At 45.0% G+C, this 24,979-nt stretch overlaps 1 protein-coding gene across 1 annotated transcript; it reads left to right on the plus strand.

Moving 5' to 3' along the window:
* The first annotated feature begins 22,142 nt into the window (after positions 1–22,142).
* On the plus strand, positions 22,143–23,949 carry LOC125553613 (1-aminocyclopropane-1-carboxylate oxidase). Its single transcript, XM_048717372.2, has 4 exons — positions 22,143–22,347; positions 22,437–22,675; positions 22,753–23,095; positions 23,295–23,949. The coding sequence occupies exons 1-4, from the start codon at positions 22,246–22,248 to the stop codon at positions 23,550–23,552; spliced, it is 942 nt and encodes a 313-aa protein (XP_048573329.1). The 5' UTR covers positions 22,143–22,245; the 3' UTR covers positions 23,553–23,949.
* Positions 23,950–24,979: the final 1,030 nt, after the last annotated feature.

Here is a 24,979-nt window from a genome sequence, read left to right on the forward strand (position 1 = left end):
GTTTGGACCAGATTTGACAAATTTGATGAAATTCATATCTACACTTCTCCAAAAATTCCACAAAAATTCAGGCAGCCTCCTGGTGCAATGAGAGGCCACCCCACCAAAATTCAGCTCAAGGAAAATTCTCCACATGCCAAAATCATTTCGTCGAACACCAGGCCGGCACTGTTTCCTTAGACTTTCAGAAAGATTCAAATTTTCAGAATTCAGTCGATGTCGTTTTTCGTCAGTGACTTGTCATCCATCACCAGTGCCCCTGGCGCGTTGCGCACGGCCTCTCCTCCCTGGCCAGAGCACCGCACGCACGCTTGGCCGATTCCTGGCGTCGGTGGCGATGAGCCTCGCCGGCGTTGGAAGCTTCTGCGGTGGCTGCGCCTCCCGTGGCGGCCAGCGAGGGCCCGAGCCCGCTTGCCACACCACCCGGCACCGCCCAACGTCCCCTGGCTCTCCGCGTGTCCCTGCCATGCCAGCGCACGCCCGTGGCACCATCGTCGTGGCCCGGCAAGCACGGAACGTGCTCCCTGCCGCCGACGGGCCCGCGCCGCCCCGTTCCGTCGAGCTCACCCAAAGCACCCAATCCAAGCTCGTTTAGCACCTAAATGGAACCGGTGGACCTCCACGATGACGCCCAACTCCCTAAACCTCCCCGACCAAGCTCTGCGTCGTCGTAACCTTCGTCGGAGATCCCCGTTCACGGCCACCGCCTAGGATCACCTATAAAAAGGACCCCGAGCTCGCTCACGAGCACACACCTTCACTGCACCTCTCCAGGACCCTGCCAAGCCACCAGGAGGACCTCGAGGAGGTCTCCTCCCCCAACTCCGGCCGCCCCGATCCGCCTCGGCCACCAGCTCGATTCGCTCCGGTGAGGCCGTCCCCGGCGCCCAAATCTCGTCTATAGCCTCCTCTAGCACCCAGTAAGCTAACCCCAGCGTCAATTTGGCCTTCGCAGCTCTCTCCGACGAGGCCCTCGACCACCCGAACCGCCATCCGCCGGAGCAAGGCTCGCCGTCGACGTGGTACTCGCCGGCGACCACCACCACCACCAACCGACGCGGAATGGCGCCCTGAACACGGAGGTACTCTCCGATCTCCCTGCCTTGCCGTGGATCGCCGCCGGCGACCACCGCGGCTCTCGGGCACCGTCGAACTCTGCCGCCCCGTTTGAATATTCAAACCTGACGGGCGGGACCCGCCTGTCAGCCTCTCTATCCTTTCTAAGCGAAACGTTTTCTGAAAACGTCTTCTGCCAAATGCGCTTTCCCGCTGGGCCGGCGCATTCTTATTCGAGTCGTTTTCTGTTTTTGTAAGCTAGCCCCTGGGAACTTTCTGTTTCATTACAGATGAGTCCCTGGACTAAAACCCTTATAACTTTTTAACAGAAAGGAATTTTTGAGTGATTCTTTTTCTGTCCTCTTCAAATTTTTGTCTAGTTTTTTATCATATTTATTTGAAAAATATTTGGAATAATTTTTGTGCACCTCACGGTATTCACGATAGCGCGTATATTTTCTTTATACCATAGATACCAAAGGAGGTGACGGGACCGCGAACTTCACCGAGCTAGGCTCCGACTACTCTGAACCAGGCAAGCATGTTTGAACTTTTGATATGATGATTGTTTTTGGCATGTTTGCATTAATTAGTTTATGGCATGTTGATGAACATACCGGCGAATGTCATGTTACATGCAACGATGAGGCAAGTGAGTTTCGAAAATCCATGAGTGGATGGATGTGAGTATGCATGGCCATGTGTTGGCATGAGGATGGGTAAGATGGCAGTGTTGTAGCATGCCAGTCTTATGCCAGGCTATATGACTTCAGTGTCAACCCATATCATTCCAGTTCCTTCCATTCTTCCTTCCCTGTACTACCACATGTTTTCCGCAAGGAATATGGCTTAGTAAGTTGTAAACCGCTTTCCTGGTACACACCAAAAAGGAGAGGCCGTGATGATGGTTCCATGGCCCTGGATTAAAGCCAGTCATCCGGTCAGGGGGCATGGGTGTTTCCGGTTGGGACCGAGAGGGGGGCGCCCCTTAGAGCGCGCGTATATAAATTTGATCCCATGCTATTCGAGATTGTGATCTCCCCGTCTCAAAAGTTTTTCTTGGACGATGTCTAGGGTGATTCCTAGCATCGAGAGGTAGGATGGGTGTGTACTGGTTAGCTGTGTTTTCTTCCGAAATACCGTAAACGGAACTAGTCCTTCGTGACTACGGAAATCCGTTGGCTGTGGGAAAATTTTTGTACAAACTCTGCAGAGTCATATATTCCTTTGAATCATCTATTCCATGTCCAAGTTCGGTATTATCTTATCCTGACCAAATGTCAGTTTTGATGACAGAGACTCCGGTGAATCACATGAGTGCTAAGTCCGGTTAAATGTTTATTCCTGTGGATGGACTAACCCGTTTATTCTCATGAATTGAATATTTATTATGAGTATTATTTACTTGTGAATAAAAGCCCTTTCTGTGATGTCGCTCAGACGTCCGACTGTGGCATTGTTATTAGTTACTTTCAATAAAAGCCCTTTCTGTGATGTCGCTCAGACGTCCGACTGTGGCATTGTTATTAATTACTTTCAATAAAAAGCCCTTTCTGTGATGTCGCTCAGATGTCCGACTGTGGCATTTCTTTTAAAGCCCCTTTATGTGGCGTCGCTCAGACGCCCGACTGTGGCATTTCTTTTAAAGCCCTTTATGTGGCATCGCTCAGACGCCCGACTGTGGCATTTCTTTTGAAGCCCTTTATGTGGTGTCGCCTAGACGCCCGACTGCGGCATGCTTTATTTATTCATCCTCCTATCGAGGTGTCGCTTCAGACACCCGATTGGGTTACAGTTATTTTGTTGGGTTTTCGAGTGGAGTACCGCCGACCCCCTTTTTACCTGTCTTGTTTTTATGAATTAATGTGCCACTGTTAAAAAATTAATCATGACTCATCCATGCATGCATTTGTTATATCTTACGTCCGAACTGTCTTGCGAGTACTTTCAAAGTACTCACCTCGCTTGTTGATTTGGCCAGATGCTGACGAAGGCGATCTCATGGATGAAGAATTTGATAGCGGGTCCGACGCCTAGAGGAATCCCAGTCAGTCTCGTGCGACCCTGGATTTGGTCACTGTATTATATCCGCTTCCGCTACCAAATAAATTCATCGAGCCTCACCTCGACGCTCGATGAGATGCCAGTTTTAGAGTCATGTATCTCACTCCCCGCTGTGTTTTTCCACCACCACCCTATCCTCGATTCAGTAGTATGCCTCCACACCACTGTGTCATGTCCGCCATTATGTATAATTATTGGCGTGCTTGTAATAATTTGGTTGAGCAACCGTAGCTCGACCCTGTAATATATTCTATGCTACTGGCTTATTGTATCAAGAATTTGTCTACCGGTAAGGGGGATTTTTCTCATACTGGACTCAAAAGATTGGTTTCTCAATAAACATTTTTATTGGAAAACCGGTCATGACATAACGTCAGGCCCAGGGGCTCATTGCACGGGCTCCCTGCTACTAGAGGTTATATTCAGCTTCCCCGATAACTTCTGTAGTGAAAATTTAACCTTCCACATTGCTCCGTTCCAAAGTGGCTATCAAGCACTACTTGGACGCGAAGCTTTCGCTCGCTTTAATGCAATACTGCATTACGCTTCCCTCACGCTTAAGATGCCCGGTCCACGTGGCATCATTATAGTAAATGGAAATATTGAGCGATCCCTGCGCGCCGAAGAGAGTGCGGCTGCCTTTGCAGCCGCACACTAAAACGGCCTCACCAACTAAAGCATTCGATAGGTCGTCAAGACCATGGACACGGTTAGACGAGTCCGGCGCATCTATATGTAATTCATACAGATGACCATCATGCTACACCCGTCCAGGATACAGCACAGCGGAGACACAGGCGCAGACGTGCAGCAGGGACCCGTTCCAAGGATTCTTTTTAGATTAAGACCCTGTGTAAACCTTTTTTACTGTCTCTTGTTGATACACATCCCTCGGATTCTCAGTACAATTGAGAAGGATTCTGACGTCTTAGCATGTGGCCATGTCAGAGTAATGCACGTACCTGGACACCAGGGGCTTCTTACAAAGGGCACTGTTCAGGCCCACAATAAAGACCGAATACCTTAGGGAGTGTTCGGCGTCGCGAGTTTAGCCTTATATGCATCAGCTCCGAATCATGTCTTTGGTCAAATGTTGGGTTTTCTTGGCTCCTGTGTTTTGCTGCCTTATGTTCCGCTCTATCGGCTAAGGCGGCACCAGGAGAACTACTGCGATTGTGCCCTCGTTCATCCAGACGAGCACCTCAGTAGAGAAAGCCGAAAACTGATTGTCATGATATAGTGTGAGACTGGTCAACCACTCGATGACCTATCGGATTCTTAGAATTCCTCCGCCTTAACGAAGGGCCGTTTCCCGGCCAGGCATGTACGCACCCCGAATTCGGGTGAGTGCGGAGCCACCAGGGGCTATATAGTAGCCCCACTGTCAAACTCCTCTGGCTAAGTGAAAGTGTTAAAGCATTATAGTCCGGTTGCCTAGTTCGTTGCACTATCACCTCCTTAATAGAACCAAGACGTTGGATTAAGTGTGAACATGCGTCTTCTGCGAACACCCCCGCATTATATGCGTGGGGGCTGAAGCCGACGACTGCAATCTCTTAGGTTATACACATGTATACATAAACGGCCGCACAGGAGGCATCACAATACTTTCGGGCACAAGTATAAATACAGCCTTGATAAATTCAATAAAAACATTGTTTTTACAATGGGAATACATGTCATTCAAACATAATATTCTTCGAGCACTGGGCCTCTATCAAACGAGCACCCTCAAGAACTTCTTCAAAATAGTGCTCGGCAGCCACTCGGCCTATGGCCGAACCCTGCGCCGCGACCGTGGTAGCATCCATCTCCGCCCAGTATGCTTTGACACGGGCAAGGGCCATCCGCGAGCCTTCTATGCACGCCGACCTCTTCATCGCATTGATGTGCGGCACCGCACCAAGGAACTGCTGCACTAAGCTGAAATAGCTGTTCGGCTTCGACTTTTCCGGCCACAGATGATCTACGACGGACCTCATGGCAAGTCCGGACAACCTATTGAGTTCGGCCCATTCGGCTAGCTGATTAGTCAATGGAAGCGGACGCTCTGGAATGTTAAACTGCGACCAGAACAGCTTGTCCACTTCACGATCTGTTTGATCTCGGAAGTATTCGGCCGCATCGATAGCGCTCGCCACCAAGTCCATATATGCGTCTGCCGAACTCCACAGCCGATCCAGAGGGGCATACCGCGGATCTTCGAACTTCCTTCGTAGCATAAAGGGCTTCGCAACCGCAATATCCCCGGCTTCACGCAGTTCCTCCTTCTTCGCTCTCATGGCAGAGCGAGTGTCCTTGGTCGCCATTGTGGCCTTCTCAAGGTCCGTCTCCCTCGCTCGGTTTTCTTCTTCGAGGAACTAGCAATGGTCGGTAGTGTCTTTTAACTTTACAGCCATCTTGGCCATTTTCTCTTTGCTCTCGCAATGCGCGGCCTTCTCGGCTTTCAACTCTTCGGCCGCCTTCAAAGCAACCGCATTACTACTCCTTGCTTGTTCTTTGGCTTGGGTAAGTTCCCCCCAAATGGTTTCCACGGTGGCAGCTCCATCTGCAGTCACAAAATATTAAAGATATTGGCATCACGCTGCTCTTACTATGTGACATTCACCAGAAAAAATCACTTACCCTGTGCCTCGTCAAGCCGCTTGTTAACAAGCTCGATGTCGGCATCTGCCGCATCCAGTTGCCACTTTAGTTCGGCAAACTCATTAGTCCGGCTAACCACCAGAGCTTCAACCACCTGCACATGAAGGCGGTCTGGTTATTACCTAAGACTACGATCCTCTGTTTGCCACCGTTCTCGACGACAACCAGAGTCTCAGGGGCTACTATCTACACAGGGCACACCTAAAAATGTGCCGTACTATCACAAATGTATATCATTTCACGTACCTCAAAACCCGTCAGTAAACTGATAAAGGCTTCATGCAACCCGCTTTCGGCGAACGAAATCCTTTCAATCACTATACCCATCAATGTACGGTGTTCTTCTAAGATAGTTGCTCGCTCTAGCAGATCCCTCAGTGCGTCCGACCGCATACCAGACAGTGCCGGATTCTTTCGGTTGCTCTCTTCAAGAGCCGGATACTGGGGACTTCGGGTGACCATAGGAATATCTTCCGGCCTCACCTGATCTGGTGGGGCCCTCCCTGACGACACTTCAAGGTCGCCCGCCTCTTGAGCGGAGGAGTCCGAGGGAGGCGTTTCGCTCTCCATCATCTCCGGAAGAAGATCCGCTGAAGACGAGCTCTTCTGAGAAGGGCTAAGATCTGAACTGCAAGATAAATGCTTCGGTTATTTTCCTCAGAGGTAAGGTAGTATATCTTCACTATTAAAGTACTTTTTTATTGCTTACAGCTCGTTAGAGGGCTGATCCCCGCGCGGACTTTGTGCGGCAAGAGCACCCTCCAAGGCAAGACCCTCTGGTGGGGATTTTTTCTCCTGTTTGGAAACCTTGGTTTCCGGATCTTCAGAGGTAGTCCTCTTCCTTCCCCAGGGTGAGAGAATGTCAGATTCCTCCCCTTGGTTATCCTCCTTCATGGAGGTGCTCATTCCCTCGGTTGGAATTGATAGCCATGGGGGCCCGCTTTCGCCCTCATTATTCCCCCCTTTATCTTCCTTTGAGGGCTCCGGGCAAGGTGCTAGCTCAAGCATCTTTTCCAGTACAAGATTGTCCAAACCCTCAGGAAGGGGGGCCGAACACCGAATCATCTTCGCCTTTGTTAGCCAGTCCTGGTCAAAGAGCGATTTCTCAGAATGACGTCATGATAAATGAAAGACGGTGTGTTCGGCTAGAGGATTACTTACTTGGTCGGCGGTGCGGTTGCTGCTCAGGCCCACGTCCTCGGTAGTATCCGGACACTCTATTTGGGGTCCAAAGAATGATTTATACATCTCCTCATGTGTCAGGCTGAGGAAATTCTGAATAGTGCGCGGTCCTTCTGGGTTGAACTCCCACATGCGGAGGGGCCGGCGTTTGCAAGGCTGGACTCGACAAACCAGCATGACTTGCACCATCGTAAGCAGACGGAAATCTCCTTCGAAGAGATCTTGAATGCGGCTTTGCAGTATAGGCACGTCCTTGGCTGGACCCCAGCTCAGCCCTCTGCTAATCCATGACATCAGTTGCGGCGGAGGGCCCGAGCGGAAAGCAGGGGGAGCCACCCACTTGGCACTTCTGGGAGCTGTGATGTAAAACCACTCCCATTGCCATAATCTAGACACCTCTGCAAAGGAACCCTTTGGCCATGGAGCTCCAGCGATCTTGCTTATTAATGTGCCTCCGCACGCTACATGCTGCCCCTCAACCATCTTCGGCTTCACATCAAAGGTCTTGAGCCACAGGCCAAAGTGAGGGGTAATGCGGAGGAAGGCCTCACATACGACAATAAATGTCGAGATGTGGAGAAAGGAGTCCGGGGCTAGATCGTTGAAATCTAGCCCGTAATAGAACATCAAACCCCTAACGAAGGGATCCAGAGTGAGGCCTAGACCTCGGAGGAAGTGGGAGATGAACACAACGTTCTCGTTGGGTTCGGGAGTAGGGACGACCTGCCCTCGGGCAGGCAGCCAATGCGAAACCTCGGCGGTCAGGTATCTGGCCTCCCTCAACTTCTTGATATCCTCTTCCGTAACGGAGGAGGGAATCCACCGGCCTTGAAGGCTAGATCTGGACATGATTGAAGGTCCGAAGCACCTGACCTGGGCTTTGGGTGTTAGAACTCGAGGCAGGGGAAGGATTCGATTGAGCACGAGAGGAAAAAAAAGTAAAAGCCTTGTCCCTTTATAAAGAGGGTGAATATCAAGCGTCCTCCTAGTGGCCGTTTGGGACTTGCCTAAAATCTAGGAGTCCTAGGCACGGTTGGGGTACCCACGATCGTATTGATGAGAATCCCGTAATTAGGGGAACACGATCTCTGCTTTGACAAGACGTGTCAAAAAACTGCCTCGCATTATGTGCGAGGCTAATTAAAGGAAACGGTTCGAATAATCACCGGGCCACGGCTTAATGTCATGTGGCCAAAACGTGTCAGCAAATTAGTGGAAATATTATTCTCTCTGCGGAGATATGTGGAACTTGTTTTGCAGGGTCGGACACTATCCTTTTATTTGAACTCTTCCGTGGTATATCCGGAGGAGGAACCCGCCTTGCAATGCCGAAGACAACACTACGCGCCGGACTCATCGTCATTGAAGCCTGGTTCAGGGGCTACTGAGGGAGTCCGGGATTAGGGGTCTTCGGATAGCCGGATTATATCCTTTGGCCGGACTGTTGGACTATGAAGATACAAGATTGAATACTTCGTCTCGTGTCCGTATGGGACTCTACTTGGCGTGGAAGGCAAGCTAGGCAGTACGGATATGGATATCTCCTCCTTTGTAACCGACCTTGTGTAACCCTAACCCTCTCCGGTGTCTATATAAACCGGAGGGTTTTTAGTCCGTAGAAAAACATACAATCATACCATAGGCTAGCTTCTAGGGTTTAGCATCTCCGATCTCATGGTAGATCAACTCTTGTAATACTCATATCATCAAGAATAAATCAAGCAGGACGTAGGGTTTTACCTCCATCAAGAGGGCCCAAACCTGGGTAAAACATCGTGTCCCCTGCCTCCTGTTACCATCCGCCTTAGACGCACAGTTCGGGACCCCCTACCCGAGATCCGCCAGTTTTGACACCGACAGTAAGCCCAACATAAAAATTGTGAAGTAAAATCTTGAAATCTCCCTCTATGGTGCAACTACGATAAGATTCTACCATCCTATACCAAGCATCTATTAAGTTTTCTCCTTGTCTTTTTTTGAAGTGGAGAACTTCAAAATCAGGAGTACTAATAGTGATAGAAGGACTAGCCATAACAACAAAATAAACGATCTAACACACGGACACACGAGAAGCAAGAAAAAAATACGAACAGAAAAAGGGCGGACGAAAAAGAGGTGAATAAAACGGCAAGGATGGAGTGGGGGAGAGAAAAACGAGAGGTGAATGGCAAATAATGTAATGCGAGGGATAAGAGTTTGTGATGGGTACTTGGTATGTCTTGACTTGTGCATATATCTCCTCAGCAACAGCGCCAGAAATCCTTCTTGCTACCTCTTGAGCATGCGTTGGTTTTCCCTTGAAGAGGAAAGGGTGATGCAGCAAAGTAGCGTAAATATTTCCCTCAGTTTTTGAGAACCAAGGTATCAATCCAGTAGGAGACTACACGCAAGTCCCCTAGTACCTGCACAAACATACAAGAACCTCGCAACCAACACGATAAAGGGGTTGTCAATCCCTTCACGGTCACTTACGAAAGTGAGATCTGATAGAGATAATAAGATAAATATTTTTGGTATTTTTGTGGTATAGATTGGAAAATAAAGATTGCAAAATAGATAGTAAACTAGAATTGTAGATTGGAAACTTATATGATATAAAGTAGACTCGGGGGCCATAGGTTTCACTAGTGGCTTCCCTCAAGATAGCATGTATTACGGTGGGTGAACAAATTACTGCCGAGCAATTGGTAGAAAAACGCATAGTTATGATGATATCTAAGGCAATGATCATGAATATAGGCATCACGTCCGTGATAAGAACACCGAAACGACTCTGCATCTACTACTATTACTCCAGACATCGACCGCTATCTAGCATGCATCAAACAGACTTGCAAAGATCAATCTAGTAGGCCAAACTAATCCAATAATTCGAACAGACTTGCAAAGATATCAAATCATGCATATAAGAATTCAGAGAAGAATCAAATAATATTCATAGATAATCAAGTTCATAAACCCACAATTCATCGGATCTCGACAAACACACCGCAAAAAGAGTTACATCGAATAGATCTCCAAGAAGATCGAGGAGAACTTTGTATTGAGATCCAAAGAGATAGAAGAAGCCATCTAGCTAATAACTATGGACCCGAAGCTCTGTGGTAAACTACTCACACATCATCGGAGAGGCTATGGTGTTGATGTAGAAGCCCTCCGTGATCGAATCCCCCTCCGGCAGATCACCGGAAAAGGCCCCAAGGTGGGATTCCACGGGTACAGAAGGTTGCGATGGTGGAAAAGGTGTTTCGTGGCTCTCCCCGAAGGTTTCAGGGTATAAGAGTATATATAGGCGAAAGAAGTAGGTCGGTGGAGCTATGAGGGGCCCACAAGGGTGGGGCGTGCCTGGCCCCCCTGGGCGCGCCCTCCTACCTCGTGGCTGCCTCGCTGCTTCCTTGATGTCTACTCCAAGTCTCGTGGATCACGTTTGTTCCAAAAACGATCGTCGTGAAGGTTTCATTCCGTTTGGATTCCGTTTGATATTCCTTTTATGTGAAACACTGAAATAGGCAAAAAAACAGCAATTTGCACTGGGCTTTTGGTTAATAGGTTAGTCCCAAAAATAATATAAAAAGGTATAATAAAGCCCATTAAACATCCAAAACAGATAATATAATAGCATGGAACAATAAAAAATTATAGATACGTTGGAGACGTATCAACCCAAGATTGTTCAGATCCACTGTTGTCATTCCGTACTGTGGGTCTACCTGTACCCCGCCTCCTGACAGATTGACCCATTTGCACTTAAACAAAGGGACCTTAAAATCATGTCCATAGTCAAGTTTCCATATGTCCACTATGTAAACATAATATGTGTCCTTTCCCCTCTTGGTTGCTGCATCAAAGCGGACACCACTATTTTGGTTGGTGCTCTTTTGATCTTGGGAGATCATGTAAAATGTATTCCCATTTATCTCGTACCCATTGTAAGTCAATACAGTCAAAGATGGTCCCCTGGCCAACGAGTATAGCTCATCAGAAACAGTGTTGTCACCCATGAGACGTGTTTGCAACCAACTGCCGAAAGTCCTGATGTGTTCACATGTAATCCAGTCATCACACTACTCCGGGTGTTTGGGGTGCAGAATATTCTTGTGTTCATTAACATAGGGGTCACCAAGGTCGAATTCTGTAGAACGGTGTAGTGTGCTTGAGACCAAGAATGCCCGTCCCTACAATAAGCGATGATAGAAATAGCAACGGAAGAGTAAATAAGCGAAGAACAATATATGGAAAGCTCGTAGGCAATGGATCAGTGATGGAGAATTATGCCGGATGCGGTTCATCATGTAACAATCATAACATAGGGTGACACAGAACTAGCTCTAGTTCACCAATTTAATGTAGGCATGTATTCCGAATATAGTCATACGTGCTTATGGAATAGAACTTGCATGACATCTTTTGTCCTACCCTCCCGTGGCAGCGGGGACCTATTGGAAACTAAGGGATATTAAGGCCTCCTTTGAATAGAGTACCGGACCAAAGCATTAACACTTAGTGAATACATGAACTCCTCAAACTATGGTCATCAATGGGAGTGGTCCCGATTATTGTCACTTCGGGGCTACCGGATCATAACACATAGTAGGTGACTATTGAATTGCAAGATAGGATCAAGAACTCACATATATTCATGAAAACATAATAGGTTCAGATCTGAAATCATGGCACTCGGGCCCTAGTGACAAGCATTAAGCATAGCAAAGTCATAGCAACATCAATCTCAGAACATAATGGATACTAGAGATCAAACCCTAACAAAACTAACTCGATTACATGGTAAATCTCATCCAACCCATCACCATCCAGCAAGCCTACGATGGGATTACTCACGCACGGCGGTGAGCATCATGAAATTGATGATGGAGGAAGGTTGATGATGATGACAGCAACGGATTCCCCTCTCCGGATCCCCGAATGGACTCCAGATCAGCCCTCCCGAGAGAGATTAGGGCTTGGCAGCGGCTCCGTATCATAAAACGCGATGAATCTTTTTCTCTGATTTTTTTCTCCCCAAAACCAAATATATAGAGTTGGAGTTGAGGTCGGAGGACCTCCAGGGGCCCACGAGGCAGGGGGCACACCCTCCACCCTCATGGACACGGGTGTGGGCCCCCTGATGTTGATTCTTTCGCCAGTATTTTTTATTAATTCCAAATTGTGTCTCCATTGATTTTCAGGTCATTCCGAGAACTTTTATTTCTGCACAAAAATAACACCATGGCAATTCTGCCGAAAACAGCGTCAGTCCAGGTTAATTCCATTCAAATCATGCAAGTTAGAGTCCAAAACAAGGGCAAAAGTGTTTGGAAAAGTAGATATGTTGGAGACGTTTCAACTCCCCCAAACTTAAACCTTTGCTTGTCCTCAAGCAATTCAGTTGACAAACTGAAAGTGATAAAGAAAAACTTTTACAAACTTTGTTTGATCCTGTTGTTGCAAATATGTAAAGCCAGCATTCAAGTTTTCAGCAAAGATTATGAACTAACCATATTCACAATAACATTTAGGTCTCACATTTACTCATATCAATGGCATAATCAACTAGCGAGCAATAATAATAAATCTCGGATGACAACACTTTCTCAAAACAATCATAATATGATATAACAAGATGGTATCTCGCTAGCCCTTTCTGAGACCGCAAATCATAAATGCAGAGCACCCCTGAAGATCAAGGACTAACTAGACATTATAATTCATGGTAAAAAGAGATCCAGTCGCAGTCATACTCAATGTAAATTACTAGCAATGCATGCAAATGACAGTGGTGCTCTCCAACTGGTGCTTTTTAATAAGAGTATGATGACTCAACATAAAAGTAAATAGATAGGCCCTTCGCAGAGGGAAGTAGGGATTTGTAGAGGTGCCAGAGCTCAAGTTTTGAAACAGAGATAAATAATATTTTGAGTGGCATACTTTCATTGTCAACATAACAACCAAGAGATATCAGTATCTTCCATGCTACACACATTATAGGTGGTTCCCAAACAAAATGGTAAAGTTTATACTCCCCCACAACCAACAAACATCAATCCATGGCTTGTCCGAAACAACCGGTGCCTCCAACTAACAACAATCCTGGGGGAGTTCTGTTTGCAATTATTTTGATTTACACATAGGACTGGGCATCCCGGTTACCAGCCATTTTCTCGTGAATGATGAGCGGAGTCCACTCATCTTGAGAATAACCCACCTAGCATGGAAGATATGGACAGCCCTAGTTGATACATGAGCTATTCGAGCATACAAAACAGAATTTCATTTGAAGGTTTAGAGTTTGGCACATACAAATTTACTTGGAACGACAGGTAAATACCGCATATAGGAAGGTATGGTGGACTCATATGGAATAACTTTGGGGTTTATGGAAGTGGATGCACAAGCAGTATTCTCGCTTAGTACAAGTGAAGGCTAGAAAGAGACTGGGAAGCGACCAACTAGAGAGCGACAACAGTCATGAACATGCATTAAAATTAATCAACACTGAGTGCTGGCATGAGTAGGATATAATTCACCATGAACATAAATATCATCGAGGCTATGTTGATTTTGTTTCAACAACATGCGTAAACATGTGCCGAGTCAAGCCACTCGAATCGTTCAAAGGAGGATACCACCCTATCATACCACATCACAACCATTTTAATAGCATGTTGGCATGCAAGGTAAACCATTATAAACTCCTAGAAAATTAAGCATGGCATGAGCAACTATAATCTCTAATTGTCATTGCAAACATGTTCCATTCATAATAGGCTGAATCAGGAACGGTGAACTAACCATATTTACAAAAACAAGATAGGTCGGGTTCATACCAGCTTCTCTCATCTCAATCAGTCCATCATATATCGTCATTATTGCCTTTCACTCGCACGACCGAATGGTGTGGATAATAATAATAGTGCACGTGCATTGGACTAAGCTAGAATCTGCAGGCATTCAATACAAGGGAGAATACAAGGTAATATAGGCTCTTGGTTAAATCAACAATAATGCATACGAGAGCCACTCAACATTTTCATCATGGTCTTCTCCTCTCGACCCCCAAAGAAAAGAAAATAAATAAAACTATTTACACGGGAAAGTTCCCAACAAGCAAAAGAAGAGCGAGAAATCTTTTTGGGTTTTCTTTTAGTTACTACTACTACAGGAATGGAAAGTAAACTAGCTAAAAGCTACAACTAATTTTTTGGTTTTTCTTAAGGTTATTCAAACACACAAGAAAAAGGCTTAGAAAAGAAAATAAACTAGCATGGATAGTACAATGAAAAAGTATGAGCACCGACAACTAGAATGAGTGTGTGAACATGAATGTAATGTCGGTGAGAAATACGTACTCCCCCAAGCTTAGGCTTTTGGCCTAAGTTGGTCTATGCCCATGGATCGAAGCTACTCTCTCTGGTGTACTGAGGAGGGTCCTCAGGGTGCCACTGGTTGGCTATCTCCTCCGGATCCCACTGATAAACAGACTATCGGTAAGGGTCAAGTGGTGGCTCAGGCTCTGGCTCTGGGACTTGTGTCAGCCTCCAGTATGCATAAATGGCCTCTAGCAAGATGAGGTACGTGCCTGAAAGTATGTTAAACAAAGATGGTGCAGGCAAGGTAATAATCTCACAGTGAGTTTTATCAAATATCAAATTGTACTTAAGCATCTTCTTCTTATTTTTAACGATAAAATCATGTGCTACCATACTCTTATAATCTAGAAAAACATGGGGTAGCAACTTTTCCTCTTTCTCATAATGCCTAAAAGGTATCTCAAAGTGTTCAGCAGGGCGTGAAGCAAAGATGCCTCCGAAGATGGGGCCCTTTGTATGGTTCAGACTTAATCGTTTAGCAATAATAGTACCATAGCTGAAAGTTGTATCATGAAACAAAGCATGCCGCAAAATGACAAGGTCAGGAGCACTAAGATTTCCACTGTTCCCACGACCAATTAAGCATCTAACCAGCAGATATTGCAAAGTAACATAGAACAGGAAAATGTATACTAGTAATTCTTGCATATGAAACTTTCCTCGTTTCCCCTATAGCAATTCTATCAATAAATTCATCCATGTCACTACGATGTGGTTCCTCGATGCTACCCACAAAGGGTATCTTGCAGACCCGACAAAAATCATGAAGTGACATCTCCTTAACCTCATCATATAAGTGAAACTCCACTGAAGGTGGTGATTTCTTAGCATGGAAATAAAAAAAATTGCACGAAAATATTAGTGAGTAGAAGATATTGTTCGCGCTGGTCATGGAGGAAGTCGGTGAGGCCTGCATTCTCAGCCAAGTAATAAAAGTCATCGTGAATTCCGGCGGCTCTCAAGAACGCGTCATAAGGCCATTCGCATGGCCGAACCTCCGTAGTACGAGGAAGATTGTATTTGGGCTTTTTATTCTCCTCATTCTGCTTATCCTTCAAGCTTTGGCTTGAAGAGCCCCTCAACAATCTCTTCATCATTTTCTTTCTCGAAGAACAATCTCCCCAAACAGTTTCGTGAATGGAGCTTTGAGCAAGGAGATCGAAAATGGCAGTAAGAAGAGCTAGAACATGGGTTTGAGCTATGGGAGGATTTTTTTTTCTGGAGGAAGACGAAGTAAGTGGGTGCAGGAATAAGTGGAGGGTGTCCATGTGGGGCCCATGAGGAAGGGGGGTGGGCGCGCCCTGGACCCTCGTGGCCAGATGGTGTGTCCCCCGGTGTGTTCTTAGTGCCAGATATTCTTAAATATTCTACAAAAAATCATATTTCATTTTCAGGACATTTGGAGAACTTTTATTTTTGGGGTATTTTTTTATTGCAAGGATAATTCAGAAAACAGACAAAAATATTATTTTTGCTTTATTTATTCTAAATAACAGAAAGTAAAAGGAGGGTACAGAGAGTTGTGCTTTATAACTTCATCCATCTCATGCTCATCAAAAGGAATCCACTAACAAGGTTGATCAAGTCTTGTTAACAAACTCTTTCCGAATCGCATGAAACCGGGGAATTTTCGAATAACACTAGGTTACCTCAACGGGGATATGTATGTTCCCAACAATAAGAATATCATATTAGGAAGAGGGAATTGAAAACCTCAAATTTTTTCCAATAGAATTGATACTATGGACTTGAGGTTGTTTCCTCGGAAAGTGTATTGTATGCTCATGACCATTAACATGAAAAGTAACATTGCCTTTGTTGCAATCAATAACAGCCCCTGCAGTATTCAAAAAGGATCTACCAAGAATAATAGACATACTATCGTCCTCGGGAATATCAAGAATAACAAAGTTCGTTAAAATAGTAATGTTTGCAACCACAACATGCACATCCTCACAAATACCAATAGGTATAGCAGTTGATTTATCGTCCATTTGCAAAGATATTTCACTAGGTGTCAGCTTATTCAAATGAAGTGTACGATATAAAGAGAGAGGCATAACACTAACACCAGCTCCAAGATCACATAAAGCAGTTTTAACATAGTTTCTTTTAATAGAGAATGGTATAGTTGGTACTCCTGGATCTCCTAGTTTCTTAGGTATTCCATCTTTAAAAGTATAATTGGCAAGCATGGTGGAAATTTCATCTTCTGGTATCTTTCTTTTATTTGTAACAATATCTTTCATATACTTAGCATAAGGATTCATTTTAAGCATATCAGTCAAACACATACGCAAAAAGATAGGTCTAATCATTTCAGCAAAGCGCTCAAAATCCTCGTCATCCTTTTTCTTGGATGGTTTAGGAGGAAAAGGCATGGGTTTCTGAACCCATGGTTCTCTTTCTTTATTGTGCTTCTTAGCAACGAAGTCTCTCTTATCATAATGTTGATTCTTTGATTGTGGGTTATCAAGATCAACAGCAGGTTCAATCTCTACATCATTGTTATTGCTAGGTTGAGCATCAATATGAACATCATCATTAACATTATCACTAGGTTCATGCTCATTACCAGATTGTGTTTCAGCATCAGAAATGGAAATATCATTGGGATTCTCAGGTGTGTCAACAAAAGGTTCACTAGAAGCATGCAAAGTCCTATCATTTTTATTTTTCTTCTTCTTAGAAGGACTAGGTGCATCAACATTAGTTCTCTGAGAATCTTGCTCAATTCTCTTAGGGTGGCCCTCAAGATAAAAAGGTTCCTGAGTCATTCTACCTCCTCTAGTCACAACTCTAACAGCATCATCGTCTTTCTTATTATTTAATTCATTGAGAAAATCATTTTGAGCTTTAAGCACTTGTTCTACTTGAGTGATAACCATAGAAGCATGTTTACTAATAATTTTAAGGCCACCTTTAACTCTAGACATATAATCACTCAAGTGTTCAATCATATAAGCATTACGTTTCAATTGTCTATCAACATAAGCATTGAAGTTTTCTTGCTTAACAATAAAATTATCAAACTCATCCAAGCATTGGCTAGCAGACTTATAATGAGGAATATCACCTTCATCAAATCTATAGAGAGAATTTACCTTTACTACCTGTGTCGGGTTATCAAGACCATGTATTTCTTCAATAGGTGGTAAATTCTTAACATCTTCAGCTTTAATACCTTTTTCTTTCATAGATTTCTTTGCCTCTTGCATATCTTTAGGACTGAGAAATAGAATACCCCTTTTCTTTGGAGTTGGTTCAGGAAGTGTCCAATCATTATCATTACTCAATATATTATTCAATAGCAATTCAGCTTGCTCAACAGTTCTTTCCCTGAAAACACAACCAGCACAACTATCCAGGTGGTCTCTGGAAGCATCGGTTAGTCCATTATAAAAGATATCAAGTATTTCATTTTTCTTGAGAGGATGATCAAGCAAAGCACTAATTAATCGGAGAAGCCTCCCTCAAGCTTGTGGAAGACTCTCTTCTTCAATTTGCACAAAATTATATATTTCCTTTAAGGCAGCTTGTTTCTTATGAGCGGGGAAATATTTAGCAGAGAAGTAATAAATCATATCCTGGGGACTATGCACACAACCACGAGCAAGAGAATTAAACCATGTTTTAGCATCGCCCTTTAATGAGAATGGAAATAACTTAAGGATATAGTAGTAATGAATTTTTTCCTCATGAGTGAATAGGGTGGCTATATCATTCAATTTAGTAAGATGTGCCACAATAGTTTCAGATTCATAGCCATAAAAAGGATCAGATTCAACCAAAGTAATTAACTCAGGATTGACAGAGAAATCATAATCCTTATCAGAAATACAAATAGGTGAGGTAGCAAAAGCATGGTCATATTTCATTCTAGCATTCAAAGACTTTTATTTCGGCTTAGCTAACAGTTTCTTAAGATCATATCTATCTTTGCAAGTAAAAAGGTCTCTAGTAGTTTCTTCATCCATAACATAACCCTCAGGCACATCAGGCAATTCATATCTAGGGGAGAATCTTCATCATCACTTTCATCAATATTATCTGTTTCAATAAGTTCATTCTCTCTAACCCTAGCAAGTTGTTCATCAAGAAATTCACCTAATGGCACAACATTATCGAGCATAGAAGTAGTTCCATCATAAGCATCATGCATAGCAGAAGTGGCATCATCAATAACATGCGACATATCAGAATCAATAGAGGTGTAGGTGTCGCAAATTTACTCATAACAGAAGGTGAATCAAGTGCAGAGCTAGATGGCAGTTCCTTACCTCCCCTCGTAGTTGAGAGAAAAATCTTGGTTCTTTCATCTTTCAAGTTCCTCATAGTGATCAACAGATATAAATCCCAAGTGACTCAAAGAATAGAGCTATGCTCCCCGGCAACGGCACCAGAAAATAGTCTTGATAACCCACAAGTATAGGGGATCGCAACAGTTTTCGAGGGTAGAGTATTCAACCCAAATTTATTGATTCGACACAAGAGGAGCCAAAGAATATTCTCAAGTATTAGCAGTTGATTTGTCAATTCAACCACACCTGAAAGACTTAATATCTGCAGCAAAGTAGTATGGAAGTAACGGTAACGGTGGCAAAAGTAACAATAGCAGTTTTTGCAGTAATCGTAACAGTGGCAACAGAAAAGTAACTACGCAAAGATCAATATGTGAAAAGCTCGTAGGCAATGGATCAATGATGTATAATTATGTCAGATGCAATTCCTCATGCAACAGTTATAACATAGGGTGACACAGAACTAGCTCCAGTTCATCAATGTAATGTAGGCGTGTATTCCAAATATAGTCATACGTGCTTATGGAAAAGAACTTGCATGACATCTTTTGTCCTACCCTCCCGTGGCAGCGGGGTCCTATTGGAAACTAAGGGATATTAAGGCCTCCTTTTAATAGAGTACCGGACCAAAGCATTAACACTTAGTGAATACATGAACTCCTAAACCTATGGTCATCATCGGGAGTGGTCCCGATTATTGTCACTTCGGGGCTACCGGATCATAACACATAGTAGGTGACTATTGACTTGCAAGGTAGGATCAAGAACTCACATATATTCATGGAAACATAATAGGTTCACATCTGAAATCATGGCACTCGAGCCCTAGTGACAAGCATTAAGCATAGCAAAGGCATAGCAACATCAATCTCAGAACATAATGGATACTAGGGATCAAACCCTAACAAAACTAACTCGATTACATGGTAAATCTCATCCAACCCATCACCGTACAGCAAGCCTACGGTGGTATTACTCACGCACGGCGGTGAGAATCATGAAATTGGTAATGGAGGAAGGTTGATGATGACGACAGCGACGGATTCCCCTCTCCCGAGCCCCAAACGGACTCCAGATCAGCCCTCCCGAGAGAGATTAGGACTTGGCGGCGGCTCTGTATCATAAAACGCGATGAATCCTTCTCTCTGATTTTTTTTCTCCCCGAACATGAATATATGGAGTTGGAGTTGACGTCGGTGGAGCCTCAGGAGGCCCATGAGGCAGGGGCGCGCCATAGGGGGGGCATGCCCTCCACCCTCGTGGACAGGGTGTGGGTCCCCTGATGTTGATTCTTTCGCCAGTATTTTTTATTAATTCCAAAACGTTTCTCCGTTGATTTTCAGGTCATTCCGAGAACTTCTATTTCTGCACAAAAATAACACCATGGCAATTCTGCTGAAAACAGCGTCAGTCCGGGTTAGTTCCATTCAAATCATGCAAGTTAGAGTCCAAAATAAGTGCAAAAGTGTTTGGAAAAGTAGATACATTGGAGACGTATCAGTAAGCTAGAGCACCACAAAGCTCTCCCACGGCCAGCCAAAAAAATAGAGCAGTGCACTGCTCTGCTCGCGGGCAGAGGGTATATATAGGCTCTCTTAATCCCGGTTTGTGTCTAGAACCGGGACTGAAGGACCCCATTTGGTCCCGGTTCCAGCCATCAACCGGGACTAAAGGTGGTGGGACAGGAGCGAGGCCCATTGGTCCCGGTTCGTGTTTGGAACTAGAACCAAAGGGTTCAGACGAACCGGGACCAATGGCCCCCGAGGCCCGGCCGGCGCCCTGGCCTCCAAACCGGGATTGATGCCCCCATTGGTCCCGGTTCGTGAGTGAACCGGGATTAATGCCCTTTTCTGGCCTGGACCAAAACCCTGTTTTCTACTGGTGACTTGGCAACTTATGACATTCCTGTAGTGTAGGGGTGTGCAAAATTCACGCCGTTAGTTCACCGGGGACATGATACTAGCGGCATACTAGTGGACTGCTGATAGTAGATACTTCTTAACGTTCCTAATAGCCCTAAATAGAATTAATGGTGCACACTTGGTGCCCAAACCAAAGAGAAATGGAATACTTATGATTGAGGTAACTGAGTTTTTCCTTTCTAACTTCAGTTGATTGGAAACGAACAACTTCGAGTCACTAGATTAGAAACAGAAAGGATGGATATGTTTTCTCTTCCTCCAACCGTTTTTGCACTCTTTCAACCTATTCCATACATCACACTTCTCTCTCCCTGGACACCTCTCCCTACCACCCTTACCGCGGCGTCCTCATCTTGAGCTCGGCAACTACATAATCTAAGCGGCAACGAAAATGAAAAGGTCCTCCACGCACACCGGTCAACCCTCGTTCTTTCCTTCGCCGGTGAGGAACTATCTCTCCCTTCCCCCCTCCCAAATCGACTGATCTAAATGGTTTTTTTACGCAACTAATAGATAGCGGATACAAAAGAAAAAATTGGTAGACATGTACATTTGCAGAAATTCAGTGCCCCTTTAGCTGTTGCCTTTAATTAGCTTCAACCCCAAAACCTTAGGCTGGCCATAGTGATGGTATCATAGCGGGTATCATGTACTCGAGAATAGCAAACACGTTGATGTGGCAAAGAATTAAAAAAAAGAGAGGGTAAGATTGGTCATAGTGGGGAGTATCATATACTAGTATCATGCATATTATACTAGTGTATCATACTACATCAATAGTGCATAGTAACATAGATTAGTATCATAGGTGGTCTCATTTATTGCCATGCATGACACATAGTAGCATAATATTTATTATGTTACAATATCTACCTATGTTAATATAACCATCTATCTCTCTCTTTTTTAATTGACTGCCACATAAGCATGTTTGTTAGTCTCAAGTGCATTATACTACTTATGTTACCCCCACTATGGCCAGCCTCATATCATGATACTGTATCATAATAAATGTTATGTTACTATGTGTCATGCATAGCAATAAATAAAGTCATCTATGATACTAGTCTATGATACTATGCATTAGGAAGGTAGTATCACATCATATGCATGATACTAACTTACGAATTACAAGCAGCCGTATACTATGATACTAGCACGACACTCGTATTTTTTATATCCCTAGATCAGCTACAATACCTACATTTGGCAGTTGAGAACGACAAAAATGAAGTAACAAAACCAATCAAAATAAAGTTTCCACGAGCTAGACGTGCTACACGTCGCTCTATAATTGAGGTGCAGCTGCAGCTGCAGACATGATGAATGGGCTATCATCTGACTCTCCCCCTACATTGACCCTGCAACACATTTCTTTAATCCCAAGAACCCCAAACTCGCCATCGATCACCGATCACATAATACTATTAGAAAATAACCCGCATTGCAAGAACCAAAGTAAACACCGGCCAGAATGATACGATGCCTCTGCCTTGCAAACCAATTCAAACCCCCCTTAATTGGGGTTCCCACACACAAGAATATATTGTGGTGAATAAACTAACCTTTGACACCTAACTTGGTGCAGTTATAAAAGGGGGCTTGGCCTCACAGCTTCGACACCATCTCCCTTCTTCTTCTTCTTCCACCTTCCAATTTCCAGAGTCATTGCTGGTAGCTACCTAATCGACACACCTGAGACGTGCAATGGCGATCCCTGTCATCGACTTCTCCAGGCTTGATGGCGACGAGAGGGCGGCTGCCCTGGCGGAGATCGCCGCCGGGTTCGAGGAGTGGGGGTTCTTCCAGGTAAGCATACGCATATATATAGCTATTCAGAGGTTCAACAATGGATGCCAAATGTTCCATGATACTGATGAGAGGATCCTGTGATGCAGCTGGTGAACACTGGCATCCCTGACGAGCTGCTGGAGAGGGTGAAGAAGGTGTGCACCGACTGCTACAAGCTGCGCGAGGAGGGGTTCAACAGGTCCAACCCCGCGGTCAAGGCCCTGGCGGCCCTGGTGGAGCAGGAAGGCGAGGGCCTCGCCCCAAGGAAGGTCGAAGGCATGGATTGGGAGGATGTCTTCACCCTCCACGACGACCTGCCATGGCCCTCCATCCCTCCAACCTTCAAGTAAGTGAGGGACAGATGATCAGTCAGATGCCCAGTTTTTGTTGGTGGCGTTTGTTGATCGTCGTCGCACTCTGCAGGGAGACGATGATGGAGTACAGGACGGAGCTGAAGAAGCTGGCGGAGAAGATGCTGGGCGTCATGGAGGAGCTTCTGGGGCTGGAGGAAGGGCAAATCACCAAGGTCTTCTCCAAGGACGGCGACTTCGAGCCTTTCTACGGCACCAAGGTGAGCCACTACCCGCCGTGCCCGCGCCCGGAGATGGTGGACGGGCTGCGCGCCCACACCGACGCCGGCGGCCTCATCCTTCTCTTCCAGGACGACCGCGTCGGCGGGCTGCAGGTGCTCGGCCGCGATGGCCGCTGGGCCGACGTCCAGCCCGTGGAGAACGCCATCGTCATCAACACCGGCGACCAGATTGAGGTACGTTGAGTAGTACAGTATTGTACTATCATGCTGGTCTTGGTGGACTTGTGGAGCTCACGTTAATTAATCATCTTGCTTTGTGATCTGGAGAGGCTCATAAAGAAATGAGCAGTCAACCCAACAAACCACCACAAAAAATTTGGGTTCTGAATCGAGAATATCTTCAAATTACTTACTGCAATCAACTTGATCACAGGTGATGAGCAATGGCCGGTACAAGAGCGCGTGGCACCGCGTCCTGGCCACCCGCGACGGCAACCGTCGCTCCATTGCCTCCTTCTACAACCCGGCGCGCGCTGCCACCATCGCGCCGGCGATCCCGGCCGCCGCCGACTCCGGCGACTACCCGAGCTTCTCGTTCGGGGACTACATGGAGGTGTACATCAAGCAGAAGTTCCAGGACAAGGAGCCCAGGTTCGCAGCGGCTGCGGCGACCAAAAATATGGTGGACTGATCAGCCTGAGCCAGCAACCAAAAATGGCTGCACCTGCAAAGCTTCAGCTACTTCTTCCTCCACTTGCTCTCTTAATTAAGTTACTCGGTTAAGTGTGCAATTACAATACAGATTGGTACGATAAATAGGTTGTTAAGTACAGATGTATCGGTGCCGTTCGGCGGTCTCACAGCCATACATGCAAATATATGGTGGCATATGAGATTGTCAGAATGTGCTGTGGTCAGGAGATGCCGGAGTGATTTGTAGCTTGGAACGGCATCTCTCTATGGGTTTCAAATATTTTCTTCTGTTTGGGTGTGAGGTATGTCCGTGTGGTTTGTAAATGTACATTAGTGGGAGATGTGAGGACTGTGGAAAAGTCCTGTGAATGGAATATATATTGATGGGTTGCTTACGATGCAGTGTTACGTTTTTCAGTCTGGAGTCTGCACCATATATGTTGCCCGAGGCAGTACTACTTTCATGAATTTTAAGAGTATAGTAGTAAATTATATTTGACTGGCAAAACTATATTGTGAAAATTATTTATATAAAAAACTAATGGAACAATTTGTGCCTGAAGATTGAAAAATTGACTGCAGTCTACTGCAGCACTATTTTTCCTTTTCTTTTTTGAGCCAACTTGAGCACTAGTAGATCACTGATCTGCTGGCTTTTTTCTTGAAGCCTCACACGGTAGAACAATTGTTCTACGGCAATTTTCTCATATATAACCAGTATGTTAAAAAGTGGGGAGGAAAGAGTAGAAAACTAAAAAAAAGTCCTACAAATAACAGTTTAAGGATTTAACCAACTCCAGTTTTTTGGGAACATGTCCATCATGTCACTAAAATTTTATATCAAACCATTGCTGAAATTCTTCTGAATACTTATCCTTCAACTAGATCTTGAGACACTTTAAAATCTGCCTTTCGAGTGAATCTCGAATTCTGGACAGTTGGCTGAATGTTTCTGAATACTTGACCATTTCTCTGAATCCAAATACTCCAGCATCCCAACATGACTATTTCCATATCTCTGCTGTTTGTTGGGCCGGACCATGTTGCCCAATGCGAGTTTAGCAGCCGGTTGTTGCCACTGCAAGCCCATAAGAACGTGGGCAATGTGGCTAGAAGAAGTAGTTGCTAAGTGAAGAGTTTGAAGATCCAAAAACTAAACTTTCAAATATGAACTTTCAAGACAGAATTTGGAATAAGATACGAGGTTGGGTTGAGAAACTGTTATCTATGGGAGGGCATGATGTCCTGATCAAGTATGTGGTGCAGTCTATTACTAGTACATTATATTCTATGGGGTGTTCTAAATTGCCTCGAAGTCTTTGTGAACCAGGAACGTATCCACCCGAAGCGCAAGCAGTCAGAGCGTGATCTGACGGAGCCAAAAGGCGAGGCGTCCCCATGTCCCACGTCCGACGCAGAGCAGCC

This window comes from Triticum urartu, chromosome 4A (assembly GCF_056163025.1).
Source record: "Triticum urartu cultivar PI428250 chromosome 4A, HENAU_Tu73, whole genome shotgun sequence".
Taxonomy (NCBI): Eukaryota; Viridiplantae; Streptophyta; class Magnoliopsida; order Poales; family Poaceae; genus Triticum; species Triticum urartu.